At 44.5% G+C, this 11,493-nt stretch overlaps 1 protein-coding gene and 1 long non-coding RNA gene across 3 annotated transcripts in view; one reads left to right on the top strand and one right to left on the bottom strand.

The window, feature by feature from the left end:
- The first annotated feature begins 778 nt into the window (after positions 1–778).
- LOC107522849 (uncharacterized) lies at positions 779–6,835 on the top strand. Its single transcript, XR_001601642.2, has 2 exons — positions 779–1,527; positions 6,593–6,835. It is a non-coding gene; the product is annotated as an uncharacterized LOC107522849 (long non-coding RNA).
- BRAP (BRCA1 associated protein) overlaps positions 6,340–11,493 on the bottom strand; it is a 41,858-nt gene continuing 36,704 nt past the window's right edge. For both annotated transcript variants that reach the window (XM_060193072.1, XM_007528978.2), the window contains one exon: positions 6,340–8,762. In XM_060193072.1, the coding sequence (XP_060049055.1) occupies positions 8,399–8,762 (364 nt within the window). In that variant the 3' untranslated portion in view covers positions 6,340–8,398. The remainder of the gene's footprint in view (positions 8,763–11,493) is intronic.

The raw sequence follows: 11,493 nt of genomic DNA, 5'->3' as shown, positions 1-11,493 counted from the left end.
AACAAAAGGGAAAATAAATAAATATTTAAAAAATTAAAAAAAAACTTGAATCAAGAACTAAGTCCCAGTGACAACCCTGGTGGTAATTAATACAAAACAAAAACTAAAGCATTTGGGGGGGCTATGGAGATGACTCAGGAGGTAAAGCACATGACATGCACATGTGAAGCCCAGGTTTAATCCCTGACACTGTGGGGGAAAAAAAAGAGAGCATCATAGGCGATGGCACAGTGCAGCCTTGGTCTCCTTTGCTAGCAAAAAAGAAGAAAGAAAAATGTAATACCTTATTATTGTTTCACCAGAGCACTGCTCAGCTCTGGCTTAAGGTGGTAAGGTGGATTGAACATGGGACAGGAGCCTCAAGCATGAGAGTCTCTTTGCATAACCATTATGCTGCCTACCCCAGCACAAAAAATTTTAAAGTGGTCTTACTCCTTTGTGTAAACCACAAAACTGGAACTGGAAGCTGAGTCCCCAAATTCCATAGCAGGGTGGTCAGGAGTTCCGAGTGGAGGTAGGAGGGGACAGACTGTTGAGGCTGACCGCTGCCTCTACTATGACCTCAGCCAAACACTGGCAAGCACTGTCACTTCCCCCAGCCTTGGCTTCTCAATGAGTAACATGGGGCAGCTCTACTCACCTCCCAGGCCAGCACAGAGCTAAGGTGTGGAACACACAGTGCTGGCTGCGGTTTTGTTACACAGGGATTCAACCAATGTGAGCTCGTCTTGGAGTCACAGCTCTGCCTCTAATTCTCAGCAAGTGTAGGTGTCCTGTTTTGGGTCCCAACATGGAAAATCAGGGTTTTGGGGTCTTTACTTCTGTTCTTATTCAGGAGTAACAACACTGGAAGAGGCCTCTTCTAGGGATGTTCTTGGTTTGTCCCAGTCCCCGGTTGACATAAACTAGCAGCAATCCAATCAGAGCTATTAAACAACCTTTCTAACCACTCCAGCCCTTCCTGCAAGAATGTTATCTCAGAAGGTGAAAACCAACTGTTTTTAAGCTGGGGGGGGGTGGCGGGGGACGGTGGCGGGAGGATGCCTGTGTGTGTTTGCTGTGCATTCTTTTTTCTTGGGATTATTTTCTGGTTCTGAAAGGCAGTGGGGGAAGGAGGGAAAGGAAATCCAGCACATAGGAAGAAAGGAGCTGGAAGGAGTTTTCACTCTTCCCCTGGCCAAACAGCACCAGGATTCTCGCCAAGAAGAAAGTGCAGGATTGGCAGCAAGCGAAAGATCCTGTATAGACCTTTAGGAAAGATTTTCGGCCACAGCTCGGGGCCTCCAAGATGGGGCTGGGAGATTTCTGGCAGCGGCCCCCGGCCCAGGCATGTTCCCACATAATTGAAGTCGAATGTGCTGGGGGAGGGTGGCCGGAGGCAGCCTCCGCTAGATTCTTGGCTGCTGCAGAATCTTCAGCTTTCTGCAGTTGGCCCTGTTTGGGATCAAGCCAGTTTGTGTTGATTCTCCGCAGCATGGAGACAAACGCGATGAAGCTGTTTTCCTGAGGCGTGCATTTTGGAATGAGGTGTTTTTTTTTTTCCTCCCTAAGAACAGGTGGGGCTGGGGAGATGTGACGTGACTCTTCATCCAGCTGTCCTCTCTGTAAACTGTTTTGGACTCATCATTTCCGCATGAACATCAACGAATCAGCCAGAAAGTGTGAGTGGGCAGAGAGGCGACTCAGGCTTAGCCTTTTACAAAAGCTAATTCCTGGAAAATGCAGCAGGAGGACTAGCTGGCTGTGTGTGATAAGTCACAATTTGTTTGCTCTCCCCTGGAGTGTGGCCAAGAAAGCAACTCTCTTTATCCCTTCTAAAATTTTCCATTTACTCTTCTTCACTTCTAGGTATTTCTCTGAGATTTGTTCCTCTGCCCCAGAAGTTAGTGTTGCTCCCTTTTTGCTAGCCATGAAGTCTTCTGGTGCTAAGCATTATGTTAATGGTGTAAAGGGATATAGGCAAGCTTCTCAAGTGGTGGAAACACCTCATTCTTTTAATGCCACTGACTTGTGTCAGTCCTCTGGGGAAGGGCTGAATTTCTGGTCTAGTAGTAGGGTTACAAGCAAGAGGTTGAAGATTTCAAGCCAGAATGCAACTGGGAAGACCTCAGTGGGCTCTTCCTTTTAAAAATGAGGAAACACATGCAGTGCAGATTTGGCTTGGGACCGGCTGTTTCTTTCAGGCAAAAGACACAGGGTCAGGTCAGAACTGTTTCTCTTTGATATTTATGCTCAGTGTTATAGGTTTACTTTTATTGCTTGGAAAGAATTGAACCATCATACTGTAAGAGGGTAGATTTATTCTGGCTCTGTGTTCCAAGAACTTGTAGGCAACCCCCACCCCCACCCACCCCCATTCTGCATTTATTTTGAGATGCTGGATCTGAAAGGAGTTTTGGGTCAGGGGATTTAGAACACGGTCTAAAAAGAAGCAAAGCTGCTTTAGTTCACTTGGTGTGCTTGGTAATTAGCCTTGGAGTAACAAATGTTATCTGCACCAGCTCAGCTTGGTGCCAAGTACCAAAACCACATTTTCCAGATGATTCCAGTGAGAAGTTTCTGACCTGAAGCAATTCAGCATTAGGCCTCAAAGACCACAGTCATCTTGCACAAAACAATAGACTGTTCAGCTGGGCCCGGGTATAATGCAGTAAGAATGCAAAAGTCTAGATTAAGTACCAACTGTAGACCTTCTTTCATGCCCCCCATAAGCTTCCAGAATTAAACCTAGAAACTGCTCAACATTCATGAGGAGTATATTAGCTGAGCTGGGGGGATAGCATAGTGGTTCTACAAAAAACTTTCAGGCCTGCGGCTCTGAGGTCCCAGGTTCAATCCCCAAGCACCACCATAAACCACAGCTAAGCAGTGCTCTGGTCTCTCTCTGCAACTTTCTCTTTTTCTCTTTTTTTTAAAAAATTTTTTTTATATTTATTTTATTCCCTTTTGTTGCCCTTTTTTTTTTTATTGTTGTAGTTATTATTGATGTTGTCATTGTTGGATAGGACAGAGAGAAATGGAGAGAGGAGGGGAAGACAGAGAGGAAGAGAGAAAGATAGACACCTGCAGACCTGCTTCACCGCCTGTGAAGCGACTCCCCTGCAGGTGGGGAGCTGGGGTTCGAACCGGGATCCTTATGCCGGTCCTTGTGCTTTGCGCCACCTGCGCTTAACCCGCTGCGCCACCGCCCTCTTTCTCTCTTTTTAGTTTTCTTTTTTTATATTTATTTTATTTATTTATTTCCTTTTGTTGCCCTTGTTGTTTTATTGTTGTAGTTATTATTGTTGTTGTCGTTGTTGGATAGGACAGAGAGAAATGGAGAGAGGAGGGGAAGACAGAGAGGAGGAGAGAAAGATAGACACCTGCAGACCTGCTTCACCGCCTGTGAAGCGACTCCCCTGCAGGTGGGGAGCCGGGGTTCGAACCGGGATCCTTATGTCGGTCCTTGTGCTTTGCGCCACCTGAGCTTAACCCGCTGTGCTACAGCCCGACTCCCCTCTTTCTCTCTTTTTAAAGAACTTATTTTTTACCAAAGCACTGATCAGTTCTGGTTTATGGTGGTTTAGGGGATTGAACCTGGGACTTAAGAGCCTCAGGCATCAGAGTCTCTGCATAACCATTATGTTATCTACCCCACCAGAATTTACTCATGAGAAAGATAGGCAGAGTGGGAGAAAGAACCAGGTATTACCCTGGTACATGAGCTGCTGGGGATTGAACTCAGGACCTCATGGTTGAGAATCCAATGCTTTATCCACTGCGCCACCTCCTGGACCACTCTGCTTCTTTCTCTCTGTATCTCGTCATTTAAAATACATATTTAAAAAAATAGTATAACAACTAAAATGATGGTGACATAGTTTTGGAAGGACAGCTTTCAGAAATGAATGTCTGGTGAAACTTAGAAGTGAGCAGCTTGGAGCCTGAATATGAGTTTCCAAGGAAGCAATATTCAAAATAAAGACTGAAAACCACTGCAAAAATGAAGAGGATAGGGAAGACAGCTCACATGGTCGAGTATAGCTTTGAGCATTGGAAACTTCATGAATGGTAGAGTGGTGCTGTAGTGTCTACCTCTGTCTCTACCTGAAGTTAAAAGGGGAGGGGGAGAGGGTATAAAGGAGTGGACTGGGTGGGGGTAGACAGCATAATTGTTATGCAAAGAAATTTTCACCCTTGGGAGCGGGTTAAGCACATGTGGCTGGCGTGAAGCGCAAGGACTGGTGTAAGGATCCTGGTTCCAGCTGCCAGCTCCCCACCTGCAGGGGAGTCACTTCACAGGCAGGCGGTAAAGCAGGTCTGTAGGTGTCTATATTTCTCTCCCTGTCTCCCCCTCCTCTCTCCATTTCTCTCTGTCCTATCGAACAATGACATCAATAACAACAATAATAACTACAATAAACAAGGGCAACAATAAAAAAGGGAAAATAAAAAGAAAGAAAATTGAGGGTCTTAAGCGAACTTTTTCTCCTCACTCTTTTCTTCTTTTAAATTTATTTATTTTATTTTTTGCCTCCAGCTTATTTGATGCCTGCACTACGAATCCACTGCTCCTGGAGGCCGTTTGTGTCCCAAAATGGTACAGGACAGAGAGAAATCAAGAGAGGAGGGGAAGACAGAAAGGGGGAAAGATAAGACACCTGCAGACCCTCTCAATGCCCATGAAGCGACCCCCCTGCAGGTGGGGAGCCAGAGGCTGTAACCAGGATCCTTATGCCGGTCCTTTGGTCGTTGCGCTTTGCGTGCCTAACTTGCTCTTTATATATATATATATGTTTTTATTTTTTATTCCCTTTTGTTGCCCTTATTACTTATTTTCCCTTTTGTTGCCCTTGTTGCTTAACATTGTTGTGGTTATTGATGTTGTTGTTGGATAGGACAGAGAGAAATGGAGACAGGAGGGGAAGACAGAGACGGGGAAAGACAGACACCTGCAGACCTGCTTCACCACTTGTGAAGCGACTCCCCTGCAGGTGGGGAGCCGGGGGCTCGAACCGGGATCCTTATGCTGGTCCTTGTACTTTGCGCCACATGCGCTTAACCCGCTGCGCCACAGCCCAATTCCCACTCTTTTTTTTTTTTTTTTTTTTTTAAGATTTATTTATGAGAAAGATAGGGAGAGAGAACCAGACATCACTCTGGTACACGTGCTGCCGGGGACTGAACTCAGGACCTCACACTTGAGAATCCAATGTATTATATCCACTGTCCCACCTCCCAGACCACCCCTCAACCTTTCTTGACATTTTAATTTAATTTAATTTTTACTTACCAGAGCACTGCTCAGCTCTGGCTTATGGTGGTGTGGGGGGATTAAAAGATTTTCTGGGACTCCCACCCCAGGAACTTTCACAGGCAAGAATGAAGACTGGCCAGTAGCACAGGCCAGCCAGGGAATGACTTAGTGACGTCCTCAGCACTTTTGAGTAGTGGCCATGTCTCTGGGTGGTTTTAGATGTCCCTAAGCATCAGCAAGGAGTACGACTCCTGAAAAATTTCCCTCCTGTCACTGAGAGAGAAATAATGCAGCAGAATGGGCTCTAGCAGTTCAGCGTTATCCTGGAGAAAACAAAATAGCATTCCTCAAATGCTGTTGAGAAGGGTAACTTTCCTGTTTTTATAACAGATAAGTCTGTGGACTTCATCACACAAGCCAACATTTGCCACCAACCCAAGCAGAGTGGCATCATAACAGCAGCCAAGTCTTAGGGAGAGTATTTGTAGCTTGTGTTTCCTGACTGTACTGGGAGAGGGGGTTCCAAGTGATGACAGAAGGTTGTTCAGTTGTGATTTGCCAAATTCTCCACATTCTACTGGCTAGCTGCTCAGATCAGTTTCTCAGCCCTTTTGATGAGGATAACTTCATCATGCAGATGGGGAGGGGGGAGTCGCTTCAGCGCTTCATAGCAATCAATGTGCTTTACAAGTATCATGTATATTATTTACTGATTGTTCTTCTACCCTCCCTTTTGTTGCACAGCCTTCACTACTCTGGGTCAGCTTTTTCAGAGAGAGAGAGAGAGAGGCACACACACAGAAACACCACAGGACCAAGCTTCCCCTAGTGCCACAGTATCCCATGTCTTGTACTGGGAGTTTATGCCTTACTTCAAGGGAGACCCTGGCTTTGAGGCCTGACCCCTATGGGAGAACCATGGATAGCAGAAAGGTGCTGTGGTATCTCTCCAAAATTTAAAAAAAAAAAACAACTTGGCCCAAGGAGGCTGCTGAGTGGTGGTATTGGGCCATGAAGCCCTATTCATTTCACAGTGTCACACTGGAAAAAAAAAAGTCAAGTAAATGTCAATCAGGGAGACATAAACCCCACACGTGGCAGAATAATTTCAAAGTTTGCTTATTTTAATACAATGTCATTGTTCAAGGTAGTATGGATATATTAGGTGGTTCATTTCCAGCCTGCAGTAAACACTAACAGCTTCTACTTTACGAATTTTATTAAATTCAAAGGAGACTTTTTAACCATGAAATTTCTTTTCCTTACCTATCTTGGTAAGATTTTATTTATTTATTTATTTTTTAACTTGAAGTAGTTTGGAAATATCTGCCTAATTGCTCATTTCTCTGAACACAGCCTTTGGAACACTGACCCCACCTCGACTGGTAAAAACTGCTCTTCTCCCAGCTGGTGGTGGGCTGCTTGAAGGAGACGATGAAGAAACGAGGAGTGGGCAAAGCTCTGCAGACTACTTCTCAGCCTCCACCCCCACTTCTGCAAGGTCAGACATGCAAGACAAGTACTTGGCCAAAAAAGCAAGATTCTAACTAGTGTAAAAATAGATTTTAAATAAAATAGAGTCTCTATAGGAAAGAGAATTAGGTTATGTTTTACATTCCCACTCCTGCTTTATGATCTGCATTTCTGAGTCCAAGAGGGACTTACAGAGTCGGTCTTTCCTAAGTGAAAATTGAGAATGTCCAAATACATTCATTTTTGCAAAATTACAGGTAAGGTTCTTTGGGAAATGCTGCATGCAGCATATCCCAGAAAAGTGGATGGTGACTAGCCAGGCAGTTGGTGTGCTAACAAGGAGCATGTAGGACCTTTAGGGATGAAACCAGAAACAATCTGAAATGTGAACATTTGAAAACTTTGGCTAACTATAAAGCAGAAGAAACAAAAACAAAATAGCAACGACAACAACAAACTCCCGAAACACAGTTTACAAGTACGTCTTGTTAACCTACCCAGCTACCTCTCTTGTAAGCAAAATTCCAACACAGGTTTTCTTTTAGTTTTGCTCAATTACTGAATATCACGGATTACTGGACATTTACATTTCTAGACAAGGTACACAGCCCCTCTGTTGGCCCACAATGAGCATTACAGGACTGTCTTAAAGGGATCTCTGTTAAGATTCTCATATTTAGAAACAGCCTTCGGTTATATCTTGAAAGCATAACTGAAAATCTACCCAAGCTCCCTCTAAACGCAGCCTGAACATACAGCCCAATCTTTTATAAACATTCAGAAACTACTGATCCCAGCAAAATACAGCTAGTCAGAAGCCTCCCTCTACATTTTCACATAAGATGGTCTATCTGCCTGCTCAGCCCTCTTCTTGTGAGATACCAGAAATCCACTCTGAGATTTGAGCCTGAGAGTAGCCATTAAGTAAGCCTCTTTCTCATTTGGGGTGGAGTCATAAAAAATAAGCAAGCAGAAATGCCACCATTTTTCTTACACTTGGTCTACTCACTCTGCCCTGGGCTGTTTGTTTTTCCTGGCTAGGCCCAGAGCAAGTGACAGCTGCTGGTGAAAGGCCAGTACCTGGTTTACAGGCCTGGTCTCTTTTCATGTAACATTCAACCAATTCTTCAATTCCCTGGAGGGAGGGAAGGAAGACAATGATATGAGACCAGTGTTAGGGAATTTACACAGATCTTCAGTAGCCAATGGGAACTTCTCTTTAACACAGCTCTGCTTTGACCTCTGGGAGGTTTGGTGCTTTAGTGTGAGGTAATGTTACCAGTGAGGTTACAAAAACAAACAAACAAAAAAAAACTTAATGTCTTAAACCGTCCCCACAATTGAATGTCAAAAATATCAACTCAATAAATACAACAGAAAAAATGCACAGCAGAGTTGGGGCAACTATCAAGAAGGAAGGCAAAATGGTCATTGCAATGTGTGAGGTTAGTGAACTAATAGAGTTGAGAAAAGCAGCCACCTTACAAATACTGTCCGTTTCCATCAGCTCCTGGCCATCAACCCTCTGCATTCAGCACTGCACACGCTAGCAAATGAAAGATCCCAACAACTGCGGCTTGATCCTCACTTGTACTTATTCAGGGTCCACCCTCACATTTAGCTGAAGGCCCCAGCACACCCTCGAAGTGCCAGGGAAAACATTCTTGGTGACATGTGCTTCTCTGAATGTCACTTGCCCCTCTTGCTGCGGCCCTTCCTGGAAGGCAGTTTCCCACTGCTCCCTGAGGACGGGGGGCTGGAGGCTGAGGCCATAGGGACGTTGATCTGTCCCTCCTGGATTTCCTGCCGGGTCTCGGCAGGCAGGTGGTTGATCTTCTGCTGCGCTTCCAGGTAGAACATGACATCACGCAGCTGCTCCTGGATCTCGGTGATCTGCAGGTCCTTCTGGCTGCAGGTCTCCTTCAAGACCCTCTCTTCCTCCTTCAGCTTGTTCTGCAGGAGGACTTGGTTGGCTCGCAAACACTTGTTCATTTCCTGCTCCTCTTTGAGCTCTGTGGTGAGTTTGGCTACCTTAGTGTTTAGCTGAGTGCACCTTTAGCAAAACAAAGGAAGATAAAAGTATGTTTTTTATCTGCTGACAGGCCCTTTTCTGCTGAGACTGAGTACAGCAGCCATGACCCTGGAATCCACTTAGGTACACCACTCCCTCCCATGTTGACAGAGAGCCATCACAACAGCTACACAAAGAAATAATTTTGCTCGGGAGTTGGGCGGTAGCGCAGCGGGTTAAACGCATGTGGCGCAAAGGGCAAGGACCTGCGTGAGAATCCCAGTTCAAGCCCCCGGCTCCCCACCTGCAGGGGAATCACTTCACAGGTGGTGATGCAGGTGTCTATCTTTCTCTCCCCTCTGTCTTCCCCTCCTCTATTTCTTTCTGTCCTATCCAACAACAACGACATCAATAACTACAACAATAAAACAAGGGCAACAAAGGGGAAAAAAAAAAGAAATAATTTTGCTCTAGTTGACCCAACTGACTTCAAGACAGTTTTTTTTTTTTTTTTAATGCTCCCAACATTTTTTAATAGCAGAAGCTATCTTAATATCCATGGTAAAATTTCTAATGCCTCTTTGCTTTTCAATCAGAGGCTAAACAGAGTTGACAGCCATAATAAAGAAGTTATGAGGAAAAGCAACATTCTTGGAGAGTCAAGTGTTCTGACCTCACTGCATTGGCTGGAGAAGGGTTTTCAAGCATAGGGGAGTGCCCAATTCTTGATGCACAATCTTACTCATAAGTGAAGAATCACAAATTAAAGCACATTTGAGACACCATTTGTATGTTCTGGCATGCCACGGAGCTCAGATGTGGGAAAAGAGATATTCCCACACAGTGGTACTGGACTGGGAACTGGCACAAACTCTTCAAAAGTCAACTTGATAATATCTATGAAAAAAAAAGTCCACCGCTCCTTACATAGCTTTTCTACTTCTAGGAATGCATCCTACACAAGAGCGTTATTCAGGACTGCACTAAAAGAGACATGGGGAATGATGTTCACTCCAATATTATTGATGATAACATAAATTTGAGATAATGTATTTGTCTATCAATAGGAAATTGGCATATATATATATATATAGTTTTTTTCTTCCCCCCATCAGAGCACTGCTCATCTCTGACTTATAGTGATGCTGGGGACTGAACCTGGGACCTCAGAGTCTCAGGGCTGTCCCTCCAGCCCTGGGAACTGGTTAAATATTGTGTCGTTGGAAGGTCATGACACATTTTGTGTAGAACAATACATTATGACCTTTCTGACAACCCAGTATTATGGTACCTTTATACTATGGAATTACACTCAGCTGTTAGGAATAGCAGGGCAGGGACTAGATGGTGACCCAAACATACAGTCCATGCTTTCCACTGGTTTGATTCCTTGTACCACAAGGGACCACCATGAACAGCACTAAGGTTGAAAACTGGTAAAAGTACATGGATGGTGGAAGTATTTTAGTATCTCCCTCCCTCCCTCTTTCTTAATATCTCTGTCTTTAAAATATAGAATAAACAATTGGACTAAGAGGCAGTTCCATGACATGCATGCTCTAGGTCCTTTCCTTGACCAAAATAAATAAATATCAAGGACCAGGAAATAGCTCTCCCAGTAGGACACACCTATTATGCATAAGGCTTGGGCTGAAGTGCAGTACCATGTGGAAGCCCTAGAAACAGCACTGGGGACAGAGAATGTATGGTGTTTGCTGCATCTGTAGTGTTTATCCTCTCTTTCCTTTTTTTATTTTAAATATTTTTAACTTTATTTGATAGGACAGAGAGAAATTGAGAAGTGTGGGGGGTAGAGAAGGAAAGAGAGAGAGAGACACCTGCAGCCCTGCTTCACTGCTTGTGAAGCTTTCTCCCCTGCAGATGGGGACCAGGGGCCTGAGTCTGGGTCCTTGAGTATGGCAGAATGTGCGCTTAACCAGATGTGCCACCACCTGCCCCCCTTTATTAAAGAATTTATTTATTCATGAGAGAGACAGGAAGAGAGACAGAAAGAAACAGCTATCACTCTGGTATATGTGCTGCCAGGGATTGAACTTGGGACCTCATGGTTGAGAGTGCAATGCTTTATCCACTGTGCCACTTCCCAGACCACTATTCTCTCCCTCTCTCTCTCTCACACACACAGACACACACACAGACACACACACAGACACACACACACACACACACACAATGAAAGTGGGCCAGGGAGGCCACTCAGTGGTTTGCTCATACATAAAGCTTTTGGTTCATTCTTTTTTTTTATTATTATTATTTTTTTTTTGGTTCATTCTTTTAGCACTGCTAAAAACAAAACAAAAAACACAAGACACCAACTATCAGGGACCAGCAGAATAGCACACTTGGATACAGCACTGCTTTGTCATGTGCATGACCCAGCTTTGAACCCAACCCCCAGTAAACTGAAGGAAAATTTGATACTGTGATTTCTTTTAACATTTATTTATTCCCTTTTGTTGCCTTTTTTTTTTTATTGTTTTAGTTATTATTGTTATTGATGTTGTCATTGTTGGATAGGATAGAGAGAAATGGAGAGAGGAGGGGAAGACAGAGGGGGAGAGAAAGACAGACAACTGCAGACCTGCTTCACCACCTGTGAAGTGACTCCCCTGCAGGTGGGGGAGCCAAGGGCTTGAACCGGGATTCTTATGCAGGTCCTTGCATTTTGCGTCACCTGTGCTCAACCCGCTGTGCTACCGCCCAATTCCCTGTGCTGTGACTTTCCCTCTATCTCTCTGAAAGTCAGCCCAAA

The sequence above is a fragment of the Erinaceus europaeus genome, chromosome 6 (genome assembly GCF_950295315.1).
Source record: "Erinaceus europaeus chromosome 6, mEriEur2.1, whole genome shotgun sequence".
NCBI classification, from domain to species: Eukaryota; Metazoa; Chordata; class Mammalia; order Eulipotyphla; family Erinaceidae; genus Erinaceus; species Erinaceus europaeus.
Note: the sequence above shows the minus strand (reverse complement) of the source record. Positions and strands in the feature narration are given on the sequence as shown.